Source organism: Chaetodon trifascialis, chromosome 17 (genome assembly GCF_039877785.1).
Source record: "Chaetodon trifascialis isolate fChaTrf1 chromosome 17, fChaTrf1.hap1, whole genome shotgun sequence".
In the NCBI taxonomy this organism is placed as follows: domain Eukaryota; kingdom Metazoa; phylum Chordata; class Actinopteri; order Chaetodontiformes; family Chaetodontidae; genus Chaetodon; species Chaetodon trifascialis.
In genome coordinates this window covers 18,729,436-18,757,410 of record NC_092072.1, presented here as the reverse complement: position 1 = coordinate 18,757,410, position 27,975 = coordinate 18,729,436, and the positions used below count along the sequence as shown (strand labels likewise).

Here is a 27,975-nt window from a genome sequence, read left to right as displayed (position 1 = left end):
AAGGATCCACCTTTAAGCGGCGCCCTGGCTAATCGTCGCGCAGGGGGAGGCGGCCTTTATGCAAATGTGTTGGCAAGGGAGACGCAGCGGTTCATTCATCTTCTTCCAGAGAGAGAGGTGAGTTAACACGAAGGTTATTTTGCATGAGGGAGGAACTGTATTGGACCAAAACACTGCCGTGGGAATAGCCGAAAAGCAGACAGGAGGCTTTTGTTTCACGGCAGCAAGGAGCTTATTCTTCTTCCAAACATTACAGGGTAAGTGGAGGACATTTTTTATTTGGACATGTTCTTTTGGTGCCATCATGTTAGTGTGTGCAAGTTCTGGTCAAAATGTGTCAGATATTCCTTTGCTTACCTTTAATTCCTAACTAAGAGAAGCAGTAAGTGGTGACATTATGTCACTGGTCTATAATCAAAGGTGTCCCCCTGAGAGTGGGGAGCTGAACCCTTTCCCCCGTCAGTGTTACACTCATTTAGCACCACAAATGAGTCCAGGTTTCAGTTGTACTGAGCTGTCTTATCCACAGGGTTCAGTGTCTTGCTCAAGGACACTTAGGGCTGTAGAGTCAGTAGACCCTGGCTCCATGATCTCCTGTTTTTAAGTCATTTTCTTCACCACATCTACCGTGCTGGCAGAAACATAATGAAACAACCTTGTGCTGTGCTGGCATGTGTTAAATTTTGTGAATATTTTTTAGAGAATTCTCTCCACGTCCTGGACGGATGCGTAAAACTGTTCGCCTCTGCACGGATCTGAAAACGCAGCCAGGGAAGTCAGTCCTAGAATGTCCTTCATGCTGTGGGAGCAATCAATGGATGAACGAAATCAGGCTACCTGTGTGTCGCACCACTGCAACTGGACTCTTGCTCTCCCTTCGCATGATATAAGCATGCCAACTGAATCAAGTGTGCGTTTAATTGTGCAAAAGTCTGTGCTTGAATACTGCAGGCAGAGGGTAGTTACACAAACTGCAGTAAGTGTATAGAAATGAAGACTTAGTGAAGAAGCCAGGAGGTCTGACTGTTCTGCCTTCTAAGTCATTTTGAGGTGACCTGTGTGTGACAGACAGAGAAACAGCAGGCCAAACATGTGCTTTAGTTTTATCTGTCTAGTCCTCTGTGAGTGACACCAGCTCCAGCACAATCAATACGCTTTGCTTCCGATGTGTGCTGTGTGTGAGCTTGTTCACATTACTGGTGGCCTTCATGTGTCTGTGCATCGAAGGGTCACGTCAGATGAGTTATTGCATCACAGCCGCTAACCTTGTGTGTGTGTACATGTTTGTATGCCTTGTTTGGTCTATGCATAATGTAGCATTCATTGATTGTGTTCATACACAGTGGAAAGCGGCAACGCAATGTCCCATGGGAACGGGAGGATGCAAACAAATGCACAAACACACCCGTGATGGGCACATTCGTGACAGACAGCTGGTGGCAGTGACAGCTCCGTTTGGCTCTGGAGCCCTTTTGCTGGCAGCCTTTAGCTGAAGAGGTGCAGATCTTTGGTGCATGATGGGTCTCAGCGCCGAAGGCTACACATTTGGCACTTTGCTAACTTTAAGGGATACAGAGCTTAAAGATGTGACATAGACTTAGTTTTAAATACAATTATCAGCACAGATATGATGAGGTGTTTGTGGTCTTTCAATCAAGCCAGAAAATTCAGTCTGTTCTGTTGCTTTTTTTCTCCTGCGATCCACTTTTCTGCTCTCAGCAGTGCATAGTTCTCAAGCGTCAGCTTGTCTCAAGTGATGCATAGCATCCCATGAGGGGGCTGTTAATTACCATCTTATTAATTGCCGCCATCTCCTCCAAAATATCCCCAAAACCATCAGATTATAATCTGCTTTGATACTGTGAAACATCCAATCAATGAGTGTCTCCTGTAGAAATTGCAGGAATGTTCACACACTGTGCTGCGTTGAGGTTGACTTTTATGGTCCGATGTAAAATAGAAATTCTGTGTGTTTCTCAGCTTCAAAAACATGACTGTTGTGGTCTGCCTGTTGAAAGAATGCACTGCAAAAATCATGCCTCATCGGCACTCCATGCTCTAAGTGCACTCAGTTAAGTGTTAATCCAAATAAAGAAGACAGAGCTTTCGCTAATATGTTTGGGAGTTTTGTTATTGACCCATGCTTTAAGGCTTCATATAAACACAGGCTCCCATTGCTATGTTCTCCTTTATGGCGTTCTAAAACAGCACATTGTTATTGCATTTTCTAAATAAACGTTATCAGGATTTACACAAATTCTACTCAGTGGTGTGTATTGTTAGCTTTAGAGAGACACATGGATCATTTCGGCTATGTTCTCATCACATAAGACGAGCAACAGGCTGTTTCCTAAAGGCGCGCAGTCGTTTGCGAGGTCTTTGCAGTGATGTTAGACTCCCTGTTTTTCACCACAGCAGGTGGAAAGAAGCTGCAGTTGTGCAGAACAGCTGACTGACAGATCGCTGGATGGGAAAACGCATGATTATAGCTACTTCCTTTACTCTGGCAAGATCTATTGATCCATGTCAGTACAATAATATCAGCTTGGAGCAACATGTTACGCCACAGACTCCTGCCTGCGTCTGTGCATGTGTGTGCTGTTTGTTTATCCCGTGTCATCTTTTTGCTTTTTTTCTGTTAACAGCAGCAGATGAATGATCCCATGACACCCACGCCCACCCCCCACTTTTTATATCTCTTTCTTTCCTTCACTTTGTATCACTTCCATTTCGCCGTAAGCCTGTGGCCAGGTGTACTCTGCATCTGTCTCATGCATCACTGGCTCATTGTGTGCATGTGCTTGCGTGTGTGTGTATGTGTGTTTGCAGGGGGTGGCTCGCTTGAGCTGCTCCATGTTAGGTCTCTTGACTGATTGATTCATCCATTCATTCCTTTCACATGCTTTATTACCCAGGGAGACAGATGCTGGAATATAAAACTGGGTGCGTGTGTGCAACACACACTACCAGCTCCTGTGAGCCCATGGATTGGCTGATGGCGGTTGAGTAACAATAAATGAATGTTGAGTGACGGAGTTTGGCATCAGTAGCTGATAACTAATAACAGCCACAGTTACCAGTGGATAAAACTGATAGTGTCCCCCCAGACCTGTCAACCATCTCGTTTTCCCCAGGATTCTTTCGTAGTTTACCTTTCTCTCCCTCTGTCTTGAAATTGTCCTTGTAAATCTACATTTTTTACGTCGCTGAACAAAACAAAAAGAAAAAGGGTTGGCTTTAACGTTGTCAGGAGATATAATCGCTGGGCTAATTGGATGCATTTGCTGCATTGCTCTCTGGTGATGCAAGTGGCAGGATGTAGACCATTGGCTGGTAGTGAGGAGATGTCGTTCACTGAAACAGCATCAGCCAGTAAAAGAAGAAGAAGAAGAAGAAGAAGAAGAAGAAGAAGAAGAAGAAGAAGAAGAAGGATGAGTACATGGCAAAAAGTCCAAAAGTTTGTTTAAATATCTCACCAAGTAGGGGGAGGCTTACCTGCATTTAATGAAGGGCATCGTCGGTTAAAGTCATGCTTTTTGTAAAATATGCCACGTAGATTTTTGTGTGTCACATGGAGGGAAAAGTGACAAATCTGCCAAACATAGGAGGCCCAAGATGTGCAGAAACACGCTCTGCCAATTAGTGCATTTTACTATCTCTGCCATCCATTTCCATCACCACCGTCTCCGAACAATTGTTTCATTCGCCTCTCAAAATTACAACTGAAGCATAATGTGATGTGTACATGTTCTGCAAGTAACGCGTATTATATATCCACACCCACAGGAATGTACACAGCATTTCACTTTCAACCAGGTATCTGATTCTGACGACCTGACTGGAGTCACTGAATGTAGGAACTAGTTAATCCAATCATTCTTGCTCTGACATTTAAAGCAAGTGTTTGCCTGTGCTGAGTTCAGGATTCACTGTGAGTAGCCTTGTTTAAATGTGAGGTATATGGACAGTCTAAGGGTGGTGGAATGACCCAGGGCAGGGAGCTGGATACAATATGTGCACTGCTAGAAGTTAGTGGGGAAAACTCACACTCTAGAAGGCGAGTCGTAGACATGTTTTCACAATCAGTGTTTGGGTCACAGATAGGGGAGAACAATCAATCACAATGCAATATCCAAATTGCAGGAGCTGCAATTTTGTGACCAAGGTAAAATGTGCCACTGTGTGTCATTTTAAATGAAGCTTTTTGGTGGTTCAGATACCCCAGCCCACAAATCATAATCTCCAGACGTCAGGGAATGTGTTCGCTTACAGACCCCAGCTCTGTATTAAATCTCTGTATTATCGTTTTTGTTTCAGTGAAAATGAAATGCAAAAATGACCATTGCCACTAAAGAGGAAGCTGAATGTTCTGTACGGAACAGCTCAGGACTAATACACGCTAGTTTCCTGCCACAACTCAAAGGCATATGAACAGGTCGGGTGAACTGGTGATGCTAAAACTGTCCGTTGGTGTGAATGTGTCGGTCTTGCGAAAGACTGACAACTGGTCAGGGTGGGAGCAAGCGTCCTTACACCTTGGCCTTGGTGGAAAATGTGCAATATTTGTCTTTATACCGGGGTTTCCTTCATTAGACTTCTCAAGCCTTTTCCCCAAAGCATTTATGACCTAACCCTGCGTAGCTGCCATCTGATGCATAAGATGTTAGCCTTAGCGGTAGTGAGCCACTGCAGTTTTACTGTGGGGAAGTGTGTCACATTTTTGTACTAAACAATTACTGACGGTGTTATCATCAAAACATTGCTCGGAATTAATAAACTTCTATCAGGAGATAAGTGGAAGTCAAAATAAGTCTGAGTCCATGCCGACACCAGAAACAAGCAGAGACGCTGCCAAAATTATCTCAAGGTTGTTGACACTAAATAGACGAGTTTTCAAATATGGAAATAATGATTAAAGAGTTTTCAATGAAAAGAAACTGTAAATCTACCCACAGCAGAGTTATGTGCTGCACTTCTTTTAACATTCAACTGGTTAAGGCAAATATGTTTGACATGCACAGTATACTTTAGGCTTCTTTGTGTGTCTATATAGACTTTATTTTACATATGAATGGCTTGACTAAAAAGCTGCATCTATATAACAAACTATCTTTCCACTAGATTATGAAACCGCATCCTTTACTGCTTTGTGCACATATTCTATATGCAGTATAATGCATATTTTGCAGAGAGTGCTAAGAAGAGTGTTTGGTAACGTCTGAAACGAGAGTGATTAATTTAACTCAAGACGGCACACGCTGCAGCTTTGAACGCAATGTTCTGACATTATTCTGTAGGTTGTAGGATGTTGATTTGCCACCTACAAGCTGTCTTTGATTTCAGAGCACATTGAATGTTTAGGTCAACAGAGGATAGTGATGATGGGTCTGCTTTCAGCACAGGAGCAGGTGGAAGTGGTGCAGACGTTTGTCCAGTGTTCTGTTCCCCCTGTTCTTTTACACTACTTTCAACACACTACACAATAAATACACTGATACTACCGGATGTGCATGTGCGTGTGTGTGTGCGCGCACTTACAGTTTTCGTCTAGAAACACCTGAGCCGTACAACCAAACAACTCTCCACAAGGGCTTATGTAATATAGGAAAGTGTGTTTTTGTGTTTGTGCATATGAACTCTCTCTCTCTCTCTCTCTCTCTCTCTCTCTCTCTCTCTCTCTCTCTCTCTCTCTCTCTCTCTCTCTCTCTCTCTCTCTCTCTGTGTGTGTGTGTGTGTGTGTGCTGGCATGTTTCCACCTCTCTCTGAGTTTAAAGGTGTCGCTGGAATATTATTAGCCACACTTTACAAGGCTGTGGAGGTTTGATAGGGCACAGGCAGGAACAATAGCTGACAATTAGAGAAGCGCTCAGACATGAGTCACGCAGACTTCAGTAAATGTTTCATAATTGTGGCAATAAATAAATACAGAGGTGAATAAATGACGTTTTGGAGATAGGGGAGATAAAGGTTAGCTGGGAGACTGACTCATGCACACAGTGGCTTTGTCCCCCGTGTTTCTCCCCAGGCTCGACATGCTGCCTGGTCTTAAATTAGAGTTTGAACTGCACAGAGGTGAGCTGCGTTTCTATAGTGATGCATCCTTCCTGCTCCAGTCACCAGAGAGAATATATGTAGATTAGAATAATATGGAGATGTTACTGATAGGAAGCAGCGCCTCAGCACCAACATTTCCTTTCATGACTCTGTAATTACTTACATAACCAGCCGTTTTCACTCTATGCTAACAAGGCTTTCACTGTTTATGGTGAACAATACCATACTGACATTTTTGGATTGCTGTATCAATTGCTGATACTTTGTTCTTTTCCACAATTCAAGCATTCAAACCAAGAAGTACTATAACTATTACTAATACTCACTAATAAAGCAACAGTTACTGCTCTCATTACTACTTGCTTGAATAATAGTAATACTACTGCATATATTTTTCCAGTATTTTTATACTTCATGAATTAGCAAATAGGGTAATGTGGATAAAATCATGTGTCATATACTTTCATGATATATTTAGTTTTTGGTTAAAGTCTAGTGCATAAAATACTTGGTACTGTACTACTTTGTACTGAATTTAGTGTAATTGATTTTCAGCTTTGATCACAGGCTTATGGCAGCTACACAATTTGGGCCGTAAGACAAAGTCAAGTCATTCTTCACAAGTCTTGTAAGTAGATTGGAAGTGCATCAATATAATAGTTAATTATTAGAAAATGATCCTCTCAAGGCAGTGTCAAAAGAGTTTGTACCTAAATTAGACCAAGTGAACACAGCCGAGTCAGGCCTGAACACAGCCATACTGACAGGGAAAACAGTGCTGAGGTGATCAGCGCCAGGCCAGACCAACCAGGTCTCGGACTCCAGGGACGATGAAGACACAGCAGGTGGGGACAGAGAAGAGAGAGAGAGAAGTTTGAAAGTGTATGGTTGTATTTTTCTGTTCTCTTAAAAAAGTTCTTAAAAGCTGTACTTTCCCATCAGAAACAACAGGAGGCTATCAGACTATTGCCTCTTGAGGTACAAAGGGGTATGATGAGACAGGATGAGCCTGGGCTAGCTGGATAGCATGCTAACTTCAGTAGATATCTCTGCAACCCAGTACATATGTGAAGAAGTACAGTTCTGACAACTGTACTTCTTCACATTCTGTTGATAATATTAGTCCATTTTATGAAACATTTAAATTAATTCAAATTAATTAATTCTGGCCGTGTCTTACACATGGCACAAGTCTGACTCTGAGTCCCAACCTGCAGCTCTGCAAGCAGAGATTAAAATAAGACCATGTAACTTTAGAAAGAAGCACTCGCACATCCCTCTTTGAAGTGAAAAGCTGAATCCTGCAGACTGTGCCATTTTGCTGACTTTCTCAACTTGTCTCTTCTTTCCAAGTGTTACACTATGTTTTAGCAGATCATAAATATATATTTGTAGGGGTTTACCACAAAACCTTTCTTTAAAGAGAGTCAAGATAAAATGATGAAAATATCTATTATCCTATTATATTAATTGCCAGTGGCAAAATCTCTGACATGAAAAATTCCATCTGTCTCTTGTTAAGCATTATCAAAGGATTTGTAAAATTTGAAATTGATGTTCAATGTTTTTGTCATTGTTACAATTCAAAACTTATTATTATTGTCTGTAATTTGACAGTAGAATTTTATGAAATGTCACAATATGATCAAAGCATAATTCAGTACTGTTACTGTTAATACTAAGTAACTGCTCAGCCTTGCTGCCATAGCACTAATAAAAAGTAGCTTGCATATAGAAGTTGCATTAGATTAATTCTGGTTGCTTCTGATAAACCATCAGTGTATTACTCTGCTGTTCAATTCAACAACAGAAATCGAAACAAACACAGGACATCATGTGGGACGTGGAGGACTGACACCGGCCAATGCTTAGATTTTCAATAAAAACCCCACATCAAGCCTATACTGTATATCAGTCAGCCAATTGGTCAGGTCCAGTTGGCAGAGGGACTGTTTCGACTGGCCAGAAGCGTCATCTGCTGTCGGACGGCTGATTGGCAGTGAGCCAGGAAACTGTTGTCAAGACAACATATTGTTGTGTTTCACTTTTGATGGTTTGATGAGCTGCCATGAAGACTGCTCAGTCTGTGCTTTATCAATTCATATATCAATACGCTGACCGTCTACCTCTCATCAGATTTCTATATCCTGTTATTTCTCTGACACACACACACACACACACACACACACACACACACACACACACACACACACACACACACACACACACACACACACTTCACAGTGCTTCACGGCCAGGGCTGGTATTGGACTGGTATCCTATTGATTGCTCCCCTATTGCTGCTACAGTCCATTGTACTTTTTCCACTCTCCCAAAGGTTATTGCCATTGCAAACACATGCGCGTACACAGGAAATGACTACTGTATGGGAGACCTAGCTTCCCATGTTTCCAACTCAATTACAGCGTTTGCCAGCTAATCATTTTCAGTCACAGGGACACCAACATATTTTCCGCTTTAGGCTACGTTCAGTTAAAGCCAGAGTGCCTGAGCCTCACAGTAATGACAGCGTAAGCCCACTGCCTGTCAAGCTTGTTTTGTTCCTCTTGTAGCCTCTCGCTCGGTGTGTGCACAGAGAGAGAAAAAATGTTTAGCATAATTAAAAAAGTAGTTCAGGATAATTGTACTGTGATTTCATTTCAGATCAGACTCCAAATGCCCCTTTGACTCAACTAGATTTGTTTACAGTTTTTATCACATTAGCCAAGTCAGCTTCATCTGTATTCTCCTTTGAATCCACTGTTATTAGAGAGTTAATGCCAACGGTGAAGTATGGCTGCACCTTTGCCCGTCTGTCTCTGTCTGTCATGTAGCCAAATATAGCCTTTAAGAAAAGCTGGCTGTGCTGGAGCCCGTTACTGTTTAGAACAACTGGTCCTGAAGAACAGTAATGTGAAAACTAATGTTGCTGTCTGAAGGCCTGTGCAGGACACTTTGTCTTTTGCATTTGTCCAGTGCCTAAATGCTTTAGCTCTGGCACACTCACCTATGTTTTTATTTAGGACTTCGGCTTGTGACTGCGTTCATTGTTCATTAATTGTTTAGTCTGTAAAGTATCACTAAATAGTAGTCTTGCATAGCCAGACCTATCTCCAGGTACCATCCATGACTACCTGCCATACACCGCTGGAACATCAAGCCTTGGACCAGCATGCATTGCTTTATTAACAGACCCATCACACACCTTCAACAGGAGACCCACTACAGTACCTTCAACACCATAATTTGATGCATAAGAACAGGTGTTTTCATATCAGTGGAGTGGAAACACATTAGACCACTGGTACCTTATCCAAAGAGCCTGTTTTTTTTTTTTTTTTTTTCATCTTTTGTCATTTTATCTCATATAGGACAATAGGACAAACCGTCACCATGACATCTGCAGCACAGTGAGAAGTTAAACCACAGTGGGTCAAGATTTTCAGGGGGTGTTAAGTTACTCTTGTTTTAATTAGTGTGTCTCTTTGTGTGACAGATGATTACTGTGATTACTGTAATTGCCTTGTGTGGTGTGACTTGTAATTTGCTCTCAGGTCTCTCTGGCAAAAGAATTTTTGATCTCAGTGAGACCTTAAGAAATTCATTTCATTGCACTGTCATCTTGTGCACATCCAGCTGATTTCAAGGGAGCAAAATAAGAGTGAAGTCAGACCGTTCCTCCTGTCAGTGTGGACCGTTTTTTTGAGGAAACGCAAGACTTTATTGCTCCTGACACTAGCACGCAAACATGTTTAACTAGCATATCCAATCAGCTAGATTGCTGTCAAGCTGGGCTGGCAAATGTGCACACATACCCGCAGTGACACACACACACACACAGTCTCCCACGCATTTGCAACTCAGATTAGACTTTGTGTTTACTATCGGTCTGACAGCTGGAATGAACATGCGTTAAGGCGCTTTCAGACTCAGTGAGATACATGTCTTTCTCTTCTGAACGCCTGTTGGGACAATTTTCTACAAGCTCCGTTCATCTGCCTGCAGCCTCCCATCTTTCTCCTTCCATCTTCATCGCCTTTTCACTCCCTGTCTGTCTTTCTGCCTGTCTGTCTATTTGTCTTCTCCCTCAGAGGTGTGAATCCAGATTGAGTCATCCTCCCTCCCCATTTTTTTTTCCCACACCCAACCTCTTCATCTTCTCGCTCTGCCTATCTCCTCCTTCATCATTATAGTTTTCATGTCGGTGTATGAGTGTCCATGTGTGTAAGAATTCCACAGCCCACCTGAGACTGATGGAACTAATATGTCATTGTTGTCGCTGGCTGAAGCTTGGACGTTTGTGTGTGTGTGTGTGTGTGTGTGTGTGTATGTGTGTGTGTGTGTGTGTGTGTGTGTGTGTGTGTGTGTGTGTGTGTGTGTGTGTGTGGGTGTGTGTGTGTTTGGGCCTCTGCTGTGTGTTGACGTGAACGGACTGTCAAAGATGACATCATGCACAGCAGCAGCATGCTGCCAGGCCAATTGATCCCATTTGGTGTGAGGTGGAGAGCAGATGTTCGGGGCTCTATAGGTTGTAGTATATTTCAAGGAAATCGCAGCAGAAGCAATTTATATTAGCACCAGAAGGAGTGATTATGAATGCAGCAGCATCAGAGAGCATAAATAGGTTTCCCCTGGGGTTTGGTCCTTTGTCAGGCTGTGAAGGGTTTATCGAAGCCAAAGCTGAAATTGCCAATTTTGCACTAAAGCTGATAGTGATGTTATCTCCTAATTTTCATTATTTTTTCAGTGGAAAATTCAGAAAGAGCATGCAAATGTCTCTGGACTCTGTACACTTTTAAAATCCATGCTAATGAAATTATGCTAAGCAGGTTAGCAGGTTGTTTTGTGATGATGATAACAGCTTGTGTTCACCTTATGGAGCGTGTGATGCATCACTGAGGACTGTCCACCCTGTGTAGTTGTTGACCTGCAGTGTTGTTAGGCATATTAACAATCTTATTGAATTTAACATAAAGCTTGTCCATAGATATTTAGTTGTTGTCTGTAAGTCAACTTCCAATAACCTGTACAGTTGTGTTGATCTCATCCATGATTGTTCCCATTTTGTGCCATTTCTCTGTTGCTTTTTCTTCATGGACACGGCTATTTTTCTGGCTCAGGCACAGAAAGTTGATGTCCCTATTATTAACCCTGCCCACAAAGCTCTGATTGCAGCTTGAATCAGCCAGCAGCCATCAGTGAGCATAACACCAGACCTTTTTAAATAATTGCATTGTAGCTGTGGCACCAGACAACATAAACATGAGGAGTCCATATTTTATGCATTCACATGCCTTTGTTTCTCGCAACACAACAAGCACATCTCTATTGCAACACACGCATACCTTAGTTTGTCATACATGTGCACACATACATGCACGTGTTAATGCATAGACTCGTCACCCTCTCCAAGGCAGGCAACATAAACAAAATGGCAAAGAGGCCAGTAAATTTGTATTCTGAATGCAGTAATTCTCCAGGGATTTGACTTATTTGCTCTGAGAGGCGGCTTAATCCAAGAAAAATAAACACCCAGGGTTATCTCCAAATAACCTCCAACACCTGAATATTCTCCCACAATAGATTTCTTCCTCAGTAGGACGAGCTGGCAGAGACCTGAGCACCTGACTGGAAGGCAGCATCCAACCTGGGAATGATTAGAATGAACCCTATGGGTTGCCTATTTTGCTGGCGCGAGCAGTGTTTATTTTGATTCTTTCAAATGGGATAAATTTCCTATGTGTTTGCGCGCCCGGCTAGTCAAGCCCCTCGCTGTCCTCCCTGGGAAACTCTATTATCTGCTACATTTGCTTTCCTAACAGAGGGAGAAAATCTCTTCTACCTCAGTCAGAGGCTAAAAAGAACATTGCAACTCTGTGGAGTGTGTGTGTAAGCACAGGCGGGAAGAGCCCTCCTGCATGCTTAATATGCTTGTGGTGTGTGTGTCTTTGTTGATGCAGTCATTGATGTACAGAGCTACCTGAGTGGACACTGCCAATGCTTCAGGGATGGTTGAAATTCATTCTAAACGCCCTGGGAGTCGTATACATCTAAGAGAGCGAGTGCAGATTTATTAATTGAATACTTCTAATTTAATGACGGGCTCTCAGGGGAAAAGGTGTGACTGCCACAACATGAACCGACTTATGCGAACCCTCTCCACACTGCCGCCCTCAACATCTGTCTGCATCCATCCTGCTGCATTTAACCTTGTGAAACTGAGTGTGTTCATGTGTCTCAGCGGGTTTGTGTGCCTGTGCAAGTCATGCATGACACAAATGGTTCGGAAAGCTAGTGAGACGCCACACAAAACGGTCGCCTTGCCAACCTAAAATATCCTGAGTCACCTTTGAAGGGATTCGTTTGTGTCAATGCACAGTTTAAACACAGGCTCTTTTGTGGCTGACACATGCTGACGTCTATTATAAACATGCTAAAAGTGAAAGCTATTTCAAAAGCCAGTGTTTGACACCTATTCGGTGTTAAGGCTTTGCACTTCCTGAACAGAAATCTCTCTTTTTGTCTTAAACAAATGTAAGAGGACTGCTGAGAAGAGAGAAACATTCATTTTGTGTTTCACTGTGATAAGATCATAGGTGACCTTTTCAAAATGAGTTAATGCTCGAATGGCCTGTTGGCCTATTGATATTCTTTATTGCTCTTCCTCTAAGCTCTTGGCTCTCCTTCAGTGCCTCCAACTTGTATTAAAGTCCAAAAACATTTGTGCAGTTTGCAGTGACTTGGGGTTATGTTGCCTCTTTCTAAATGACTCACTCGCCATAAAGCACAGCAGGACGATATTTCAGCCCCTAAACTGTCCCCACACTATGTCCAATTTAGAGGAGGATTTGTGACCGCTTGACTTGGCTGTGTCCTGGTGTCAAAGTGCGAAAGCTGTCAGACGGGACCATGAGTCAGGCGTGGCGTCATGAGGGTGCTGCAGTGGTCCTCAGCCATGTCAATATGTGTGTGGTGAGGAGCCAGGGTAATGGGCCATTTTATGGCCAAAAGAACAGCGATGCTAGCAGGTGATTATAGAGGCAGAATGATATGAGTCATGATGGCAATGGAGAGACCTTTTGTGGCATGAATATTTTGCCTGTAATGTATGTGCACTGCTCACCCTATCGACTTCAACAAATCATTTAAGCAAATAATTCCACTTGTCTGAGGCAGATTTATTTATTTTAAGGGATTTTATTCAATAAGCCGTACTCTGCACCAGCTTTATCTTATATAGATATTTTCACTTGTCTGGAACATTCCTGCAACAATAGAATATGCATTGGAAACAAGTTATTTATAGGGGACAATATACATTAATCTACACAGACATCAATGAAAATGTGCCGGGGTCAGCTCCAGAGCACCTGGAGTCCCAACACTACTAAAAACAGACAAAGGATAGAAACCATCAGTACAAAGTGAAGTGCAGATATCAGTGACCACTGCTTTTGAGCAGTTTTAAACCAGCAGCAGAATGAGATAAGTCTGAAACACGAGTTCATCTCTAAACACATCAGGTGATCGATTAGTGCGTACCTGAGTAGATTAAAACCCTATTATGAGACAGATTTTTTTTAAAGTAGTGCAGTTTCTTATTCCATAAGTAAAGTGTTCCAAAGTTGCTGCTTTCACAGAAATGGATGATTGTCCAATTTTGCTGCAACTGAAGGTTTTGATAAAGTTGCCTCTGACCTGCTGTTGTTTTCCAAGAGGTGCTGTCCATGAGCTTGACAAAGTGGCTTAAAGCAGGAGGTGTAATTCCATGCAGAATTTTAAATATAAGACCTAATACTGCTTCAAAGTCTCCTTCTGAACAAATTAGATATCTGAGAGAATCACTGCATGCATGTATGGTTTTATAGCATCTTATGGTTTATAAGGTCTCATTAATCTTAAACTACACAAGATGACTGCAAGATGTTTGAGGTTATCAACAATTTTTATGTTCTTTCTCTCTAGTCCATCCGATGAACAGGAGACAGTCTCTCTTAGAAAGTACATGCGGTACACAATCAGTAAAGGGCCTAATATGGAACCTTTGGGCACACCAATATTGTACTTCAGCGTCAGATAAGCAGTCCTCAAGGCAGACCCTTTAGCTGTGTTTACCCAATCAAGATTTCACCCAGCAGAGTGTTTCATTTGAGATATCTAAAGTAGAAAGCTTCGACAGTAAAATAAAAGGCCTTCTTCAGGTCCAGGAACACTGCCCCAACAACACAACCCACACAGTATCTAACTTTGACTGATAAATAGCAAACCTTACTGACTAAATGTCAGTCATTTTATTTGAAATACTTTGTCGAAAACACTTGTAAATGATTAATATTTAGGGCTAAATGGCTTGCTAAAAGTATTTTTTGTAGCGTATATTTGTCTGTGAATGTTTTATACTGAATATTTTGACACACAAAGCCACAAATAGAGCATGCAGCTTTCCTCAGTGTACGCCTGTGCAGGTGATTCCTTGTTTGCATCTGTCCTCAGAGACCTGCGCTGTTGCAACAACACAGGGGCATTACTGCTGTTGCTGTTGTTTGTCTAACACCTCCTCACCTGTGTCCTCACCCTATCTCTCTCTCTGTATCTGCCCCCGCCCCCAGAGAGGTGAAGCATCATGGGGAAACACAACAGCAAGCTGGCTCCAGAGGTCCTGGATGATCTGACCAAGAACACTGAATTCAATGAGGCAGAGCTCAAGCAGTGGTACAAAGGCTTCCTCAAAGACTGCCCCTCTGGCATCCTCAACCTGGAGGAGTTTCAGCAGCTCTATGTCAAGGTGAGGTCGAGGTGAAATCATGTCAGTTGGTTATGCAGCAGTAAACAGGGCTGGGGTCTTTAGGAATCGGTAGCACAATGTTCTTGATAGCTTTTTTCTGCATTGCCTGCAGCGAACACTGGGCTTTTTTCCCACAGTTATATAAAATAAGTCAAGTTACCTGTTAAATGATTCACTGTTGGGTTGTTCCATAGAAACCTTATGTTACCATGACTGACTAGTCATCCTGTGTTTGGGCCACAGAGAGGAGGCGGAGTCGTAATACTGCCAACGACTGTTGCTGGCTGAAGCTCGCTCAGAACATTCTGGAGCGTTTGAGATGGCACAGCGCCAGTGAGAGGCTGCCTGATTTTTCATGGATGCACAGGGGTTAAAGTTATTTTTAAATCACTTTTGCATATCCTCTCACTGTCTCCCACTTTTAAAGTGCCTAGAGAACAACTGTGGCTTGTGATTCAAGTATTAATCTGTCACTGCGATTAAGAAACTAACTGCAAAGTTCACCTGACCCCAGATAAGTTGCATCAGTAGTATAGCTGCATTTTGTAAGTAAGGAGTCTCCACTCGTATGTCAGCATGACATGACATCACAGGAATACTGAAAAAATATGACAGTGCCTAATGTTTGCATCTAAAGTGCAGCTTCCATCATATCTATTGAGTGCATGTTTCAGCACCACGGACAGAGAGCAGAGGTCTTACAGTAGTCATTTGTTCAAACTTCAAACTGCAAGACACATCAAAACAGAAAGCACATTTGGCACAAACTAAGCAAATGTATTGTAACCTTGTATGAAGGCCTGAGCATGCAGGCTTATTTCAGTCAACATATTTGAATTAATTGGTTTCCTGGAAATACCTACTTCATTTGTAGAGCCTGTTGTTGGGCCATAAGACACCGTCGAAAATCATGGAGGAACGAGCAAGTTCACTCAGTGACACTATAATAACTAACTGATGAGAGGTCTATTTTCTTGCCATGGAGAAATAGGGCTGAACGAGTGCATACAAAGACCAGAGAGTGCAATACTTTCAGGTTCACTAAGTGCTAGCTAAAGTCCAGGTTCCCTCTCAGAAGGGTCTCTCCTCTCTACGGGGTGTTGCAGCCACACAGTTGACAGATCCAGCAGCATGCAGTGAAACAGTCAGTCACTGCTAATCCTCAGACAATCCAACATATTAAATCATGTTGGATCGTTGCGTCTAATGTAACGTCAATATGCTTTGACAAAGCCAACAGTGGTTGACTATAGCATCAGGCTGCTGTAGGCGATTATTTGCTTTTTGCACAGCTAAAATGTTAGTCGGCAGATTAGAGGAGGAAGGCATTCCCATCTTCTTGCCTTCTGGTGCTGTAGGCTGCTATTGGATGAGTCCTCAAGAGGAAAGCATCTGGACCTTAACTGGGCAAAGTCTGTCAGCAGATCGTCCATGTTTAATGTCTTTACCAGTGTAGATTCCACAGCCACAAACAGGAGGAGGCTCAGTCTGTCATCACTTTTTGTAGTTCCTGACACAATGTAAAACAGAATCTAGCTTCTTAGTTCATCTTTTGTTCACTGCTCATTAAATGCAATGTGAATGCACTGCACACAGCGATCCTCTATTTGTTAGGTGAGTTAATGTCCTCTGAGCTAACACTGAAATACTCCTGCTCCAATTCTATGGTACTGTCATCAAAATCCTCCCATATTCAGTGTTGGGAGAGTTCACTTTCTACATGAACTAGTTCAAAGTTCAGTTCATAAATTTTAAAATGAACTAGTTCAGTTCATAGTTCATAATTCAAAATTTTGAACTAAGTTCACCGTTCAAAAAATAAACTAGTTCTAGTTCTTTTTTTCCATATGTTGCTGCGAGCTATTATTTTTCAAAATTATTGCCACAGCCCATATAGAACCACAGACAGCAATTAGTTTATCTATTTCACACTGTCAGAAGATGAAAGATCCAATTTTGAGTCCTTATCCAACCAGGGTTTACATTAGCATTGAGGGGACAGCATTTCCCCATTGTTGCTTTAACGCTTTGATGCTGTCCATTCAGTCTACACTAGTAGCAGCCGCAGCTTTCACCCCTACAGTTTATTCTCAAAAACAGGAGGAAAAACTTGCTGCTTGAAAAACAGGACAGTGGTAAATGATCATATGACGCCTCCTTGCTGCTTTGTCGCCTACATGCTGCTTTTTGTTTTGATGACGCATGTGGCGGTGCGACGCAGGTGGCTGGTGTTGCCAGATTGGGTGTGTTTCCGCTACATATTAAGGCCTGTTTATGGTGTGTTTTAGCCGGGTTTTCGCCTGGAAGGCTCTATAGAAATCTGGCACCCTATTGAACAAAGGTAAACTGAGAGAGCGAACGAGTTCATGGTAACGTTCATCAGCCAGTAATACAGTACGTTCAGTTCATGTTCGCCCAAAATATGAACGGGTTCATGAACAATGAACGCGTTCAGGCACAACAGTGTTCATATCACACAAAGTTGGGGGACTCACAAGAGACAAATTAAGAAAAAGAATAATCAAGAGGTGCAGAGGTTGAGATATCCTGACTTTTAGGGTGTCAAACTCCAAAAATGCTGTATCCTACATTGCCCATAATGCAACTGAGTAAGGTCTTTCATTTATGTCCCCTTATTTTTCTCACTTGTCACTCTTTAGTTTTTCCCATATGGTGATGCCTCCAAGTTTGCCCAGCACGCCTTTCGGACATTTGACAAGAACGGTGACGGGACCATTGACTTCAGGGAGTTCATCTGCGCCCTGTCCATCACCTCCAGGGGCAGCTTTGAGCAGAAACTCAACTGGGCCTTCAACATGTATGATCTGGATGGTGATGGAAAGATCACACGCATGGAGATGCTGGAGATCATCGAGGTACAGTATGTGTTTGTGAGGAGGGAGTAGGCATGAGTTAGAGTGTGTCTGGAAGGTTTTATTTAGGAATTGGATTGTGGGATATCACTGGTTCTTGTTCCTGTAAAGGAATACATTTTAAGACAAAATCTAAATGTTTTGCTTTCCCCCTCTGCAGGCCATCTACAAGATGGTGGGCACTGTGATAATGATGCGTATGAATGAGGATGGTCTGACCCCGCAGCAGCGCGTGGACAAGATCTTCTCCAAGATGGACAAGGACCACAATGATGAGATCACCCTGGAAGAGTTTAAGGAGGCGGCCAAGTCCGACCCCTCCATCGTCTTACTGCTTCAGTGTGACATGCAGAAGTAGAGGGAGGGATGGGTGGAGAAACACAGGGAGGGAAGGGAGGGGCGGATGGGGGGAAGAGCTGAACTGAAACAAGAGAAGGAAGGAGAATGGGAGAACAGATGGGCTGGGGAAAAAGGGAGGGATGCAGTTTGGGGAGGAGGAGGAGGAGGAGGTAGAGAAGCTGTTCTCCTTTTTTGAGGCAGAGATGACTGGGAATGAGCTATGTTTGGATCACAGTGGACCTCTGATTGATGCCATTTGTTTCTTCCAGACTGTCCCGCTGTGCAGTGTCATCCTGCAGCACTTCTGCTTCAGTCTAGCTGGGTGTCTTTACAAATCCAATCTGATGATCTGTGAAAAGTGGAAATTCCTCCAGCTCCTCTGTACAGACAGTGTAGGGATTTACAGAGGAGATATGTAGACGTGTCACTCACAGGCTCTGTGCTTAGCATGTGAGTTTACAAGACTGCAGGGTGACTTCAGTGCGAAGGTCTGCTCTGTTTTTAGTACACTTGCACACTGTATAATTGCAAAGCAGGTTGCCTCTAATTTATGTAAGCTAACACAGACACCAATGAGAAAATATGTAATAGTGTGTTTATCACAAGACAGCATCACCAGATGTCTTCACCATCTGGTTTTACCTCTTCATTATTGTCCCAAATGATACTTTCAGCTATCTGTTTAAAGCAATAGTTTTGGAAAATGCGCTCATTCGCTCTCTTTCTGAGAGTTATGTGAGAAGATTGATAGCACTCCGATAGCTGTCAGTTCAATATGAGGCTACAGCCAGGGGACAGTTAGCATAGCTTATCGTAAAGACTGAAAACAGGGAACCAGCTAGCCTGGTTCTGTTCAAGCCTACCAGCACCTCTTAAACTAATTAATTAACATGTTATATATTATTTTTATTCATTATTTATTTATATTTTCACAAGGCCAGGCTAGCTGTTTCCCCCTTTTTCCAGTCTCAGTGCTAAGCTAAGCTAATCATCTCCTGGCTCCAGCTTCATATTTACCACACACATAGAGTGATATGGATCTTCTCATCATCATCTTGTCAAGAAAACAAATAAGCATATTTCCCAATCATGTTACTCAAGTGTAAATTGAGATTTGGAAACACATCCAGTGTTTGGATGCCGTGCAGCATGGGATAGTTTGAAAAAAGGAATGGCATCAAACCAGCAAAGGGCCCATTGCTTGGTCCACAGTGTCCATCTAGAGCGACGAGAGAGAAGCAAATGTCATGCTGATAGAAAGAGAATCACGTTAAATGAACAATCCCATGAGCTGTGCGCGAGTTTGTGTTATAGTGTCCATATGTGCATGAGTATGAATGTGAGAATGTGCATGTGGACATTTACAAGCAAAATGCACCTCATGAACCCGAACTGCCCCTCTGCATACGTATGTGTGTGTGCAGGCGCATTCATCAGCTCCTCAACAACCACATCCACAACCAGTTATATGGCTCTTGCAGAACACATTCCAGATAGTTTACAGAACAGTAAAAGTACGGCAGGTGATGAATGTCTGCCTTCAGCAGCATGGAGAAGCATACTGATGTGCAGCGCAGTGACTTCAGGCTGCTCCAAAGCTTTTCCACACATGCTAACAAAATCAATATCTCAAAGCAATTGCAAGTGTTTTATTCAAAGGACATGTAATTAGAATAAAACCTTGTCCTCCACACAGGCAAGTCAAGGCATGATGTAATCTGTGCTTTCCCCAGCAGGTGAACATATTCTCTGCATGGATCTCTTTGGGATTGATTTCGGTTTATTTGAACGCCGTCTACAGTTTGAGTGGGATGTGAAACATTTAGCATTCAACTTCACATCACTAGTACTATGTAATAATTGCTATAATTGTTAAAAGAAGAAATCACTACAGCTTTACATAATTAAAGCAACCACGTGTCAGATTTTTATGAGATTACAGTATCTTTAAATTCTTCTGCTCGCTGAAAAAGCAGCACAGTCTGTGTGTTGCTTTAAGCCTCTTTGTTGGTGCTTTTTTTGTGTTTTTAAACACTATGGGACTCAAAAGTCCAACACTTATAAATATTACACATTGTGATATTATTCAGATCTTAAGAATTTCTTTATATCATTTAATATTCATAACTAAATAAGATGCAATATAAGCTTGGTAAATTATATCTTTAACCTTCAAAATCGTCAACAGCTAGCGTGCTTCATCAGGACTGTGTGAGCTTTTATTCTGAGTCAGTTGTTGCTAATTTGTCATTGGTGGACAGAAATGAGTGGCATCACCTTTTTCCCAGCCACCCACGTCAAACCACTGTGAAGAGCACAGTGAAACAGCACAGGCAGAATGCTCTCAAATGAAATGACCAAAACCTTTGTAACTTTGCCAAAAATGTTCAAAGCAGCTGATCAACAAACTGTTTTCAACGTCTCAGAGCTGCAGCCTGTCTAATTATATCGGATAACAATGTAATAACTCATTCTTATGAGTTGTTCCTCATTAGTAATTGTTAGATTAAGTCCATTCGCTGTAATGGAGCTAATTATTGCAGCTAATGAGTTAAGAAATTTCTATTTCCATTTTTGGTATTTCATTAACAGGTTGAATTTTGAAGGAGACTCAAAGTTATTACACTGCTCCATTATTTCATTATTACATCTTATACATGTGCACTGACTAAAGCGCATACAAAATAATATGAAACGTGATCTTGCATCTCTAAGACCATCAGTTTGAGCAGAAGAAAGAGCCACTGAAAGAGTGTGGAGTGGGGATAATCAGGACAGTAATTACAGGCCGTGTGACAGAAACGGTATTTCTCTGAAAGGCCAAACCTGCCTCCATGATTCATTGTTGTTTCACGTGAAAAGCCGAAATAGCCATCTCTCCTCTTCCTCCCCGACTGTCCTGCCCCCCCCCCCCCTTTTGTCTTCCTCTCTAAATGTCAGAGAGGAAGCGCTTTGATAATAGGCGGAGGGAGAGGAACTTTGCTGAACTCAGCTCAGATCTAAAATCAATTCAAAAACGAGGAAAAGGTTGAAGAGGAAACCTGCGCGCTGCGTGACTACACGTGTGAAAGTGTAATGCGACCTGCACAGGAAAATAAGAGTCAGTGATTCCTCACTTAAAATCACAGCATCTACGCATTCCTTTGGATCATCTTGACATCTAATTTTATGTCAGCTCTAGAGTTAGATGAATGGACCGTCTGTCTACCTGTTAAAGCTAAAGCAAGGAACCAATTAGCTTAACAGAAAGACTGTGAAAGCAGGGGAAGACAGCTAGCTTGCTTATTTATTTATTTTTGTATTTATTTTAACAAACAAGATATAATGTGTTAATTAGTGATTTAGAGATGCTGGTAGTCAATTATTTAACCTTTGGACAGAGCAAAACTAGCTAGCTTTCCCCACTCCTTGTGCTAATAGCTATTCGCTAACAAAGCAAGCACCTAATGCATCCAATACTGGCTGAAAAAGAAATGCAGTGATCTGTCCACCTGACTTTCTCAGACATGGAGGCAAATGTTATTATTTGAGGGAGATTGTAAGTTAGAGTCACTGTGCTCAGAGAGTATGGCTAAAGTTGCAGTAAGACACGTTACATAACGATGAACTGTCGGCTCCGTTTCCTTTGGAGAGAGGGGACCTTTGTCCTCCAGGAAGAGATGGATTTAGGAGAGGAGGTAGTGACGCACCTTGTTTTTGTGCTTGAGTATTTAGTGCCTCCATTAGTGTTAATCAAATTCAAGTTGCTGGATACTTCCAGGCCAGGTACCGCAGAGAGGACCCGAGCAGCTCTGAAAAGACTTTGCATCTCATGAAAGCTGCGTCATGAATTCTGCCTCGTTGGGGCAGACCATTGTATATTTCATTGTGGATCATTCAAAAAAAAAAAAAAAAAAAAAAAGTCAGACTTTCTCACATCTCTGCATAGCAGCAAAAACAATTGACTTCTCTCCTATCAGCCAATCAGATTCATCTCCTCCTTCTCACCCAGCCAATGAGCATGCTCCCTCTCTAAAGCTAAAGAACAAGCTTCCTTTGTGTGATAATGTAATGATAAGACTACATGTACATTATGATACGACTGTAATCGTATTTATGAATATAAACAAATACAATATGTAAATGTAAATGTACCACTAGCTTAGACCTAATTTCATATGATGACACAGCTACTATGTATGTGTGTGTGTGTGTGTGTGTGTGTGTGTGTGTGTGTGTGTGTGTGTGTGTGTGGGTGTGTATGTGTGTGTGCGTGGGAGAGAGAGAGTGAGAGAGCCTGTGTAACACCTGTGAGTGCTTGTGGAAGCTCTGTGTGTGCTGTATGTCGGGACGCTTTTGCGAGTGTCCACGTGTTTTGTATTTGTATCATTTGTGTAACGAGAGATGCCTCAGTCTAGTTTAACTTTGTAAAATCATGAGTGTAAACCCTCACACCGAAGCAGTGAGTATTATTACCCACACCTACACTTGCTTTTGTGGTCTGCTGATATACTGTATGTACTGTCTCTGATATGGGACGTGTCGTTTCGTTTGCTGTAGCCTCCTGTTGCAGTTCTACACACAATACTCACATATAGACGTTTCACTGAATGGCTTTGAGGGGTCACTAGCCAGCGGGGGGTCTGTGTGAAATGGAGGTGGTGAGAAATTGTTGGTGGGAGAAGCCAGAGGTGTGAGGGGAGGGATGTCAGCGATTAACAACAACAAAAAAAAACCTAAAAAAATCCTGTCCTGTGTCACAGTGTCACCCAGTGGATGGAGGTATAATGTCACGCCTCATGAAAGCTCAACCACTGCACGGCCCCCCTTTATTTATTATGTAATGAACAGCCGTTCGGATCAAAACTGACAACGATCTGTGATGCAAACAGCTCGATTAGTCCTGCTTCAGTCTTTACAGTCTTGTGTTTCTCAACAGAATTGCAGAAATCTGGAAGTGGACTGAGATAATTTCACCTTTTTTGCAGAGTAAATTGGATTTTATTGTTATTATTAACCTGTTTTGTGGATTTTCTTGAATCAAGTAACTTTGACCTCTTTATATTACTGATGAAGAGGATGAGCATCTGAGTAAACCCCCCCCCCCCACATTTGTTGGGTGTCAGAAGCATGACTGAAAATGAATGCCAATGTTTCTGTGTAATCTGCTGCAGGTGTTAATACACACAATTCAACACATTCACCATGAGAACTATTGTGATGATATGTGAATATTTATTTGGGGCTTTTTCCACAGATCTCAAGTGGTAAAAATGAAAAAACAAAACAATTCATGCAGCTTTAAAGTCCTATACAGCCTGTAAGATTTGAAAATTTCCAGTAATAGAATCAAAAATGAGAGCAGTGAATGATGTGATACACAATCAATAACACAGAAACTGAAATGCATTTTTTCCCAGAGTGTTTCAAAGAGCTCCACTTGCAGATTTTTTGCTCTTATTTTAAGAAAAACAAAGACAAAAGACCAAGTTTGACACCACCAGAATGAAGGTGTTGCAGATTGATGGAGTGTAAAAATAGTCACCCATAGAGCCGCATGTGTTTCCTTTTGTTGCCTGTTGTTTTGACTTTACACTATAATACTGTCACAGGCTTGGTTCATCATCCTACTTTAGGTTGAGCGGTCTGCAGTAAAACAGTTGATGAGAACAGATTGGCTCACAAAGTGGCTTCACAATATGCTGATCTCCACACTCCTCTGCTTATTAGACTCTGTCCATCCTAATTAGCACCGGTTCAGAGCCACTTTCACTTTCCTGCCTGAGATTGCAGACACGAATGGTTTCTGTTTCGTTGTTTTGATTGCTTTCTCCTCTTTCTTCCATGCAGTATCCAATTCAGAGCGACTTAAGCAGAATTCAATATTCACTCTAGATTTAATGTGCCAAAGATGGGACTGTGCGGCGTGAGGAAACTGGAACACTGCTGTGGAGTTATCAGGTGGAGTGAAACACGAAGTGATGTATTGATCACATGTGATGCAGTTCATCAGCTGTCAGTCCTCAGAAAGCTCTGGACAGACGCTCTGAGCTGTGTGACATGAATATCAACATGGATATTCAATTTTTTTTTGACAGGGGATCATTTGTGCTTGATTGTGCAATAGAATTCTACTCTTCAACATTTCTCTATGATGTTTCTGTAAATGTCTATTTGTCCCGTCTGATGATTTTGCTTTTGTTTTCTCTCTTTCTTTTCCGATATTGTTAGGCTTCTAGATCAAAGACAATGTAATTATTTTTGTTACATAGAATAAAACACATGGATGTCCAGAGTGGCTGTTGTTGTCGTCTTGCCTTGGCCCATGAGTTTCCTCCCCGTAGCATCTTCACACATTTAAACACTCTCTCTCTCTCACACACTCACAACACTGGGCCAAGAGTATGAGTCACTGTCTAGCAGTGATGTCACACTGCTGCAGTGATGTCACCAGTCATACTGTTCTCATGGTAACCATGCTGAGGCCACAAGGCAGGGAGACCAGTGAATGAACACACAAACACACTCTCACACCTATATTACTACGCATATTTAGACAAAAACTCATGCACACATGCAGAGATGGAACTCTGCATGTGTGCATGTCTGCATGAAGTGAAATGTATTAACTGTGGAAATGAATCTTGTATCTTGTGTTGTATCTGCAGAATCTCATTTACTCAGCTGGACAGCAATGGAGGAATAATTGAATGCAATTAAATGACTGTGAAAGATTGAGCTTTGACTTTATAAATCAATATGGACACATACTACTCATGAGAGGTGGAAAAATTCAATACATTTCCTGTCTTTTAAATGTTTTGTTAAGGGAGAACACAGCTAAATTTAAGCTCTCATTGGAGTTCTTGTGTTTTCTTCCCAGTGTGACAAAGGGTCTCTGCTATCTGGTTTCAGTTCATTCCTAAACTGTGTTGGCTAAACCCTCATTTTTCCACTGCCCCCTCCTCCAGCCATCTATCACAGATCAATATGAATCTATTCTGAGCCTTGCTGTATTAGGCTTCAGCTCAGTGGAAAACTAAACATCACAAGTGCACGCACACAGGCCGAGCAGCAGAGAAACAGTGAATCACACTGCAGCAATAGAGGTCACGCTGAGGAGCTGCAGTTTGCAGAGCAGCCACATGATGGCGCTGTATGCCCAGTCACATGCAACTCTAATGCCCTAACATCATCACAACCATCTTAACCATATGAGGGTCAGTTTTTCCAATTCCCTGACAACACTCCTGTGTTCATGTAAAAGAAAATTAAAAAACAGAGTAGAAGAAAGACCTGTCAGGAAGAGTTTCACATTGCTATTTGGTGAAAAGAAGGTGACAGATATTCATCTACAAATCAGCGCATTTCCCCACACTATGCACTGTCACACTGATCCATGATCAGGCAGACTGTGTGGCTGATAAGCATCCTCCCCTCACTCCAGCTGACACTCACCATCAAACACAAACCATCACCTTAGTGCTGCTGTTTCTGCTCAGCTCCATACTCTTTGTGAGTCTTGCAATGATTTGACATCACAAAAATTCTCAGTAGAGGTCACTGTAACCAGATCAGATACATGTAGAGCAATGATCAGATCACCTACTAAAAAAAAAAATTAAAGGGGAACTCCATCAGTTTCATGCTAGAAGTTGACTTTGCTAGTCAAGAGGTGTCATGCAAGCCAAAATTCTGGAGGGGGCACCATTGGAGCAGGAGGCATAGGGGTCAGTCTACTCACTGCCATAAGAGTCACACAGCTCTCCATTACCAGTGTCAAATAGGATGCTATGTTATCACAAGTTATGACTAGCTAATGATCCAGAAGCCTAAGCAGGCAGATTGAGGTATGGCTACAGACCAACATCTTGTACATCTTGTATTTACATCACTGATAGCCAGTGATGTAAACATTCCTGTACAGCTCCTTGCTCCCGGAGTAATGCAGGAGACAAAGGAAACCTCCTCCAGCTACTATTATCATTACTACCACAACTAATCCTGCTATCGCCACTGTACACTGTACATTACTACAGTAATGCTACATTAGTGCTACTGTTTTTTCTAAACTCTCATTCTCTTCATAATATCAGTATTTGATGTCACAAAACTTAATTGGAAAATGTAATCAACGGTAAGGCTGTTTCACACTTCTGCAGACGGGGGAAACAAAGAAGCAAGAAGCTGGAGCCAAATGCAAAGCAAAGTCAGAGGAGCTGCAACTCAAATTATTTATTTCCAAAAAAAGGCAACTAACAAAAGGCTTATGGAAAAGTGAGGCAGGCAAAGGTCAAATCAAAGAAAACAGCCCAAACAGGTAAACAAATCCCAAAAGGGAACAGAAGCCAAATGTCCAAGAATAAGCAAGGACCAGGGAAAAATAAAGCGAAAGTCCAAAAACACCAGAAAACATCAGGAATGCTTGAAATGCAAAGTACAAGGATGAACTGGTACAGACTGAGGGAAAACAGACACTGGGGAGGAAAGACTGATGGGGACAGGTGAAAAAAATCAACAATCACAAAGGAGGGAAAACACAGGAAGAAAACAAAAGATGACACATGAGGAAAACTTTCAACATAAAACAGGAAATAACAAAACTAACACCCAAAACCATGACAAGCTGCAGTGAGACACAGTGGTGCCTTGAACTAATAGCTAATCAACATGCTAACATGCTGATAGCTAGCAGGTATAATGTTCACCATCTAAGTTTAGCATTTGCAGATGAGACTGATGGGGATATTATAAGTTTTGCAGGTATTTGGTCAGAAATTATCTGAAAAAAACCTTTTCTCTGTTAATGATGCCACCTGAAAAGACATGGGGATCATACAAATTGTCCTCGAGAGGAATATTAATGTTTTTACCTTTAAGTTTCATGGCAATTCATCCAGTAGTTCAGCTGAAGTGTAATAGACCTGTGGATGTACTAAAGGATAGTGTGTCATGTTTGGCCTTGCCCATGCGTGAAATGTACACACATGTCTCAAGGGGAAGTAGCAGCAGGGTCGATTAATGATGGGAGTAAAGGACAAACAAAGTATGACGTAGTATATAAAGAGGGGACAAGTCTGTGAGGGGAGCGGTCGGGCTGGAGGAATGGGTCAAAGATAAGACTTTCACACAAGCACACAGGACTGCTGTATGGAGGAGACGTACGTGCAGTAATGTGACGTAATGTAAGGAAAGGTAACTAAACTTATGTAGCTAACGTACTCATTTTAACCAAAATCATTATCCTCCTAATCACCTAATCAAGCAGTTTTGATACCTAAACCTGACCAAACTGTGACCTGAAATGTTTCTCAGCAAACTTTATTTGACAGTCTAAGCCGATATCTTATATCTGACACGGTGGACTCGGGGGGTCTAGTTGTTGAGACATTTCACTCAAAACTACAAATGCTAACCTCATGGTGGAGCTGGATGAAAAGGATCACCACAGCCAGGGTTCTACATCCTCTGTGCACCGGGACGATCTGGACTGTTCCATTCAGATATTGCTGAGGGACTCTACATTACCATTGTAGTGCCACTCAGCTAGCATGGCTGACAATCTTTAAAGAAGGAGTTTCTAAGTAATTGCTAAGAAATGAATAATAATACAACTTACACGACTGCTTTATTGGTTACTACAACTACTTGTAATTTCCTCCAAATAGCACAATACATAAAAGAGTGAATGAAGAATATAAATGCAAATATAATTAGCCTTCAGCCTCGAGTGCAGGCAGATCAGAGCTAAAGCTATAGCAATAAATTCAAAATGTGCTGCAACGCTGAGTGAATTATTTTGAATTCTGGAATGAATTATTCAACTGCACTGGTAGGACATAAAGTGAAGCCAATATCCGGTGAATCTGGTCGTACCAGTTTGGACAAACATATTGTAGATATCATCAGGGAGTAACACCGGCCATGATGCGACGAAAGTATTCA

General features: G+C 42.0%; 1 protein-coding gene across 1 annotated transcript; it reads left to right on the top strand.

The window, feature by feature from the left end:
* Positions 1 to 93: 93 nt before the first annotated feature.
* On the top strand, positions 94 to 21,458 carry LOC139345451 (hippocalcin-like protein 4). Its single transcript, XM_070984033.1, has 4 exons — positions 94 to 257; positions 14,664 to 14,839; positions 17,500 to 17,715; positions 17,873 to 21,458. The coding sequence occupies exons 2-4, from the start codon at positions 14,678 to 14,680 to the stop codon at positions 18,068 to 18,070; spliced, it is 576 nt and encodes a 191-aa protein (XP_070840134.1). The 5' UTR covers positions 94 to 257; positions 14,664 to 14,677; the 3' UTR covers positions 18,071 to 21,458.
* The last annotated feature ends 6,517 nt before the right edge of the window (positions 21,459 to 27,975 follow it).

Bases quoted from the DNA above. Each gene is read 5' to 3' on its own strand.
- LOC139345451 (XM_070984033.1), top strand. From the start codon at position 14,678: ATGGGGAAACACAACAGCAAGCTGGCTCCAGAGGTCCTGGATGATCTG. The intron at 14,840-17,499 runs GTGAGGTCGAGG...GTCACTCTTTAG, and splicing joins TTCAGCAGCTCTATGTCAAG to TTTTTCCCATATGGTGATGC. The intron at 17,716-17,872 runs GTACAGTATGTG...CCCCCTCTGCAG, and splicing joins AGATGCTGGAGATCATCGAG to GCCATCTACAAGATGGTGGG.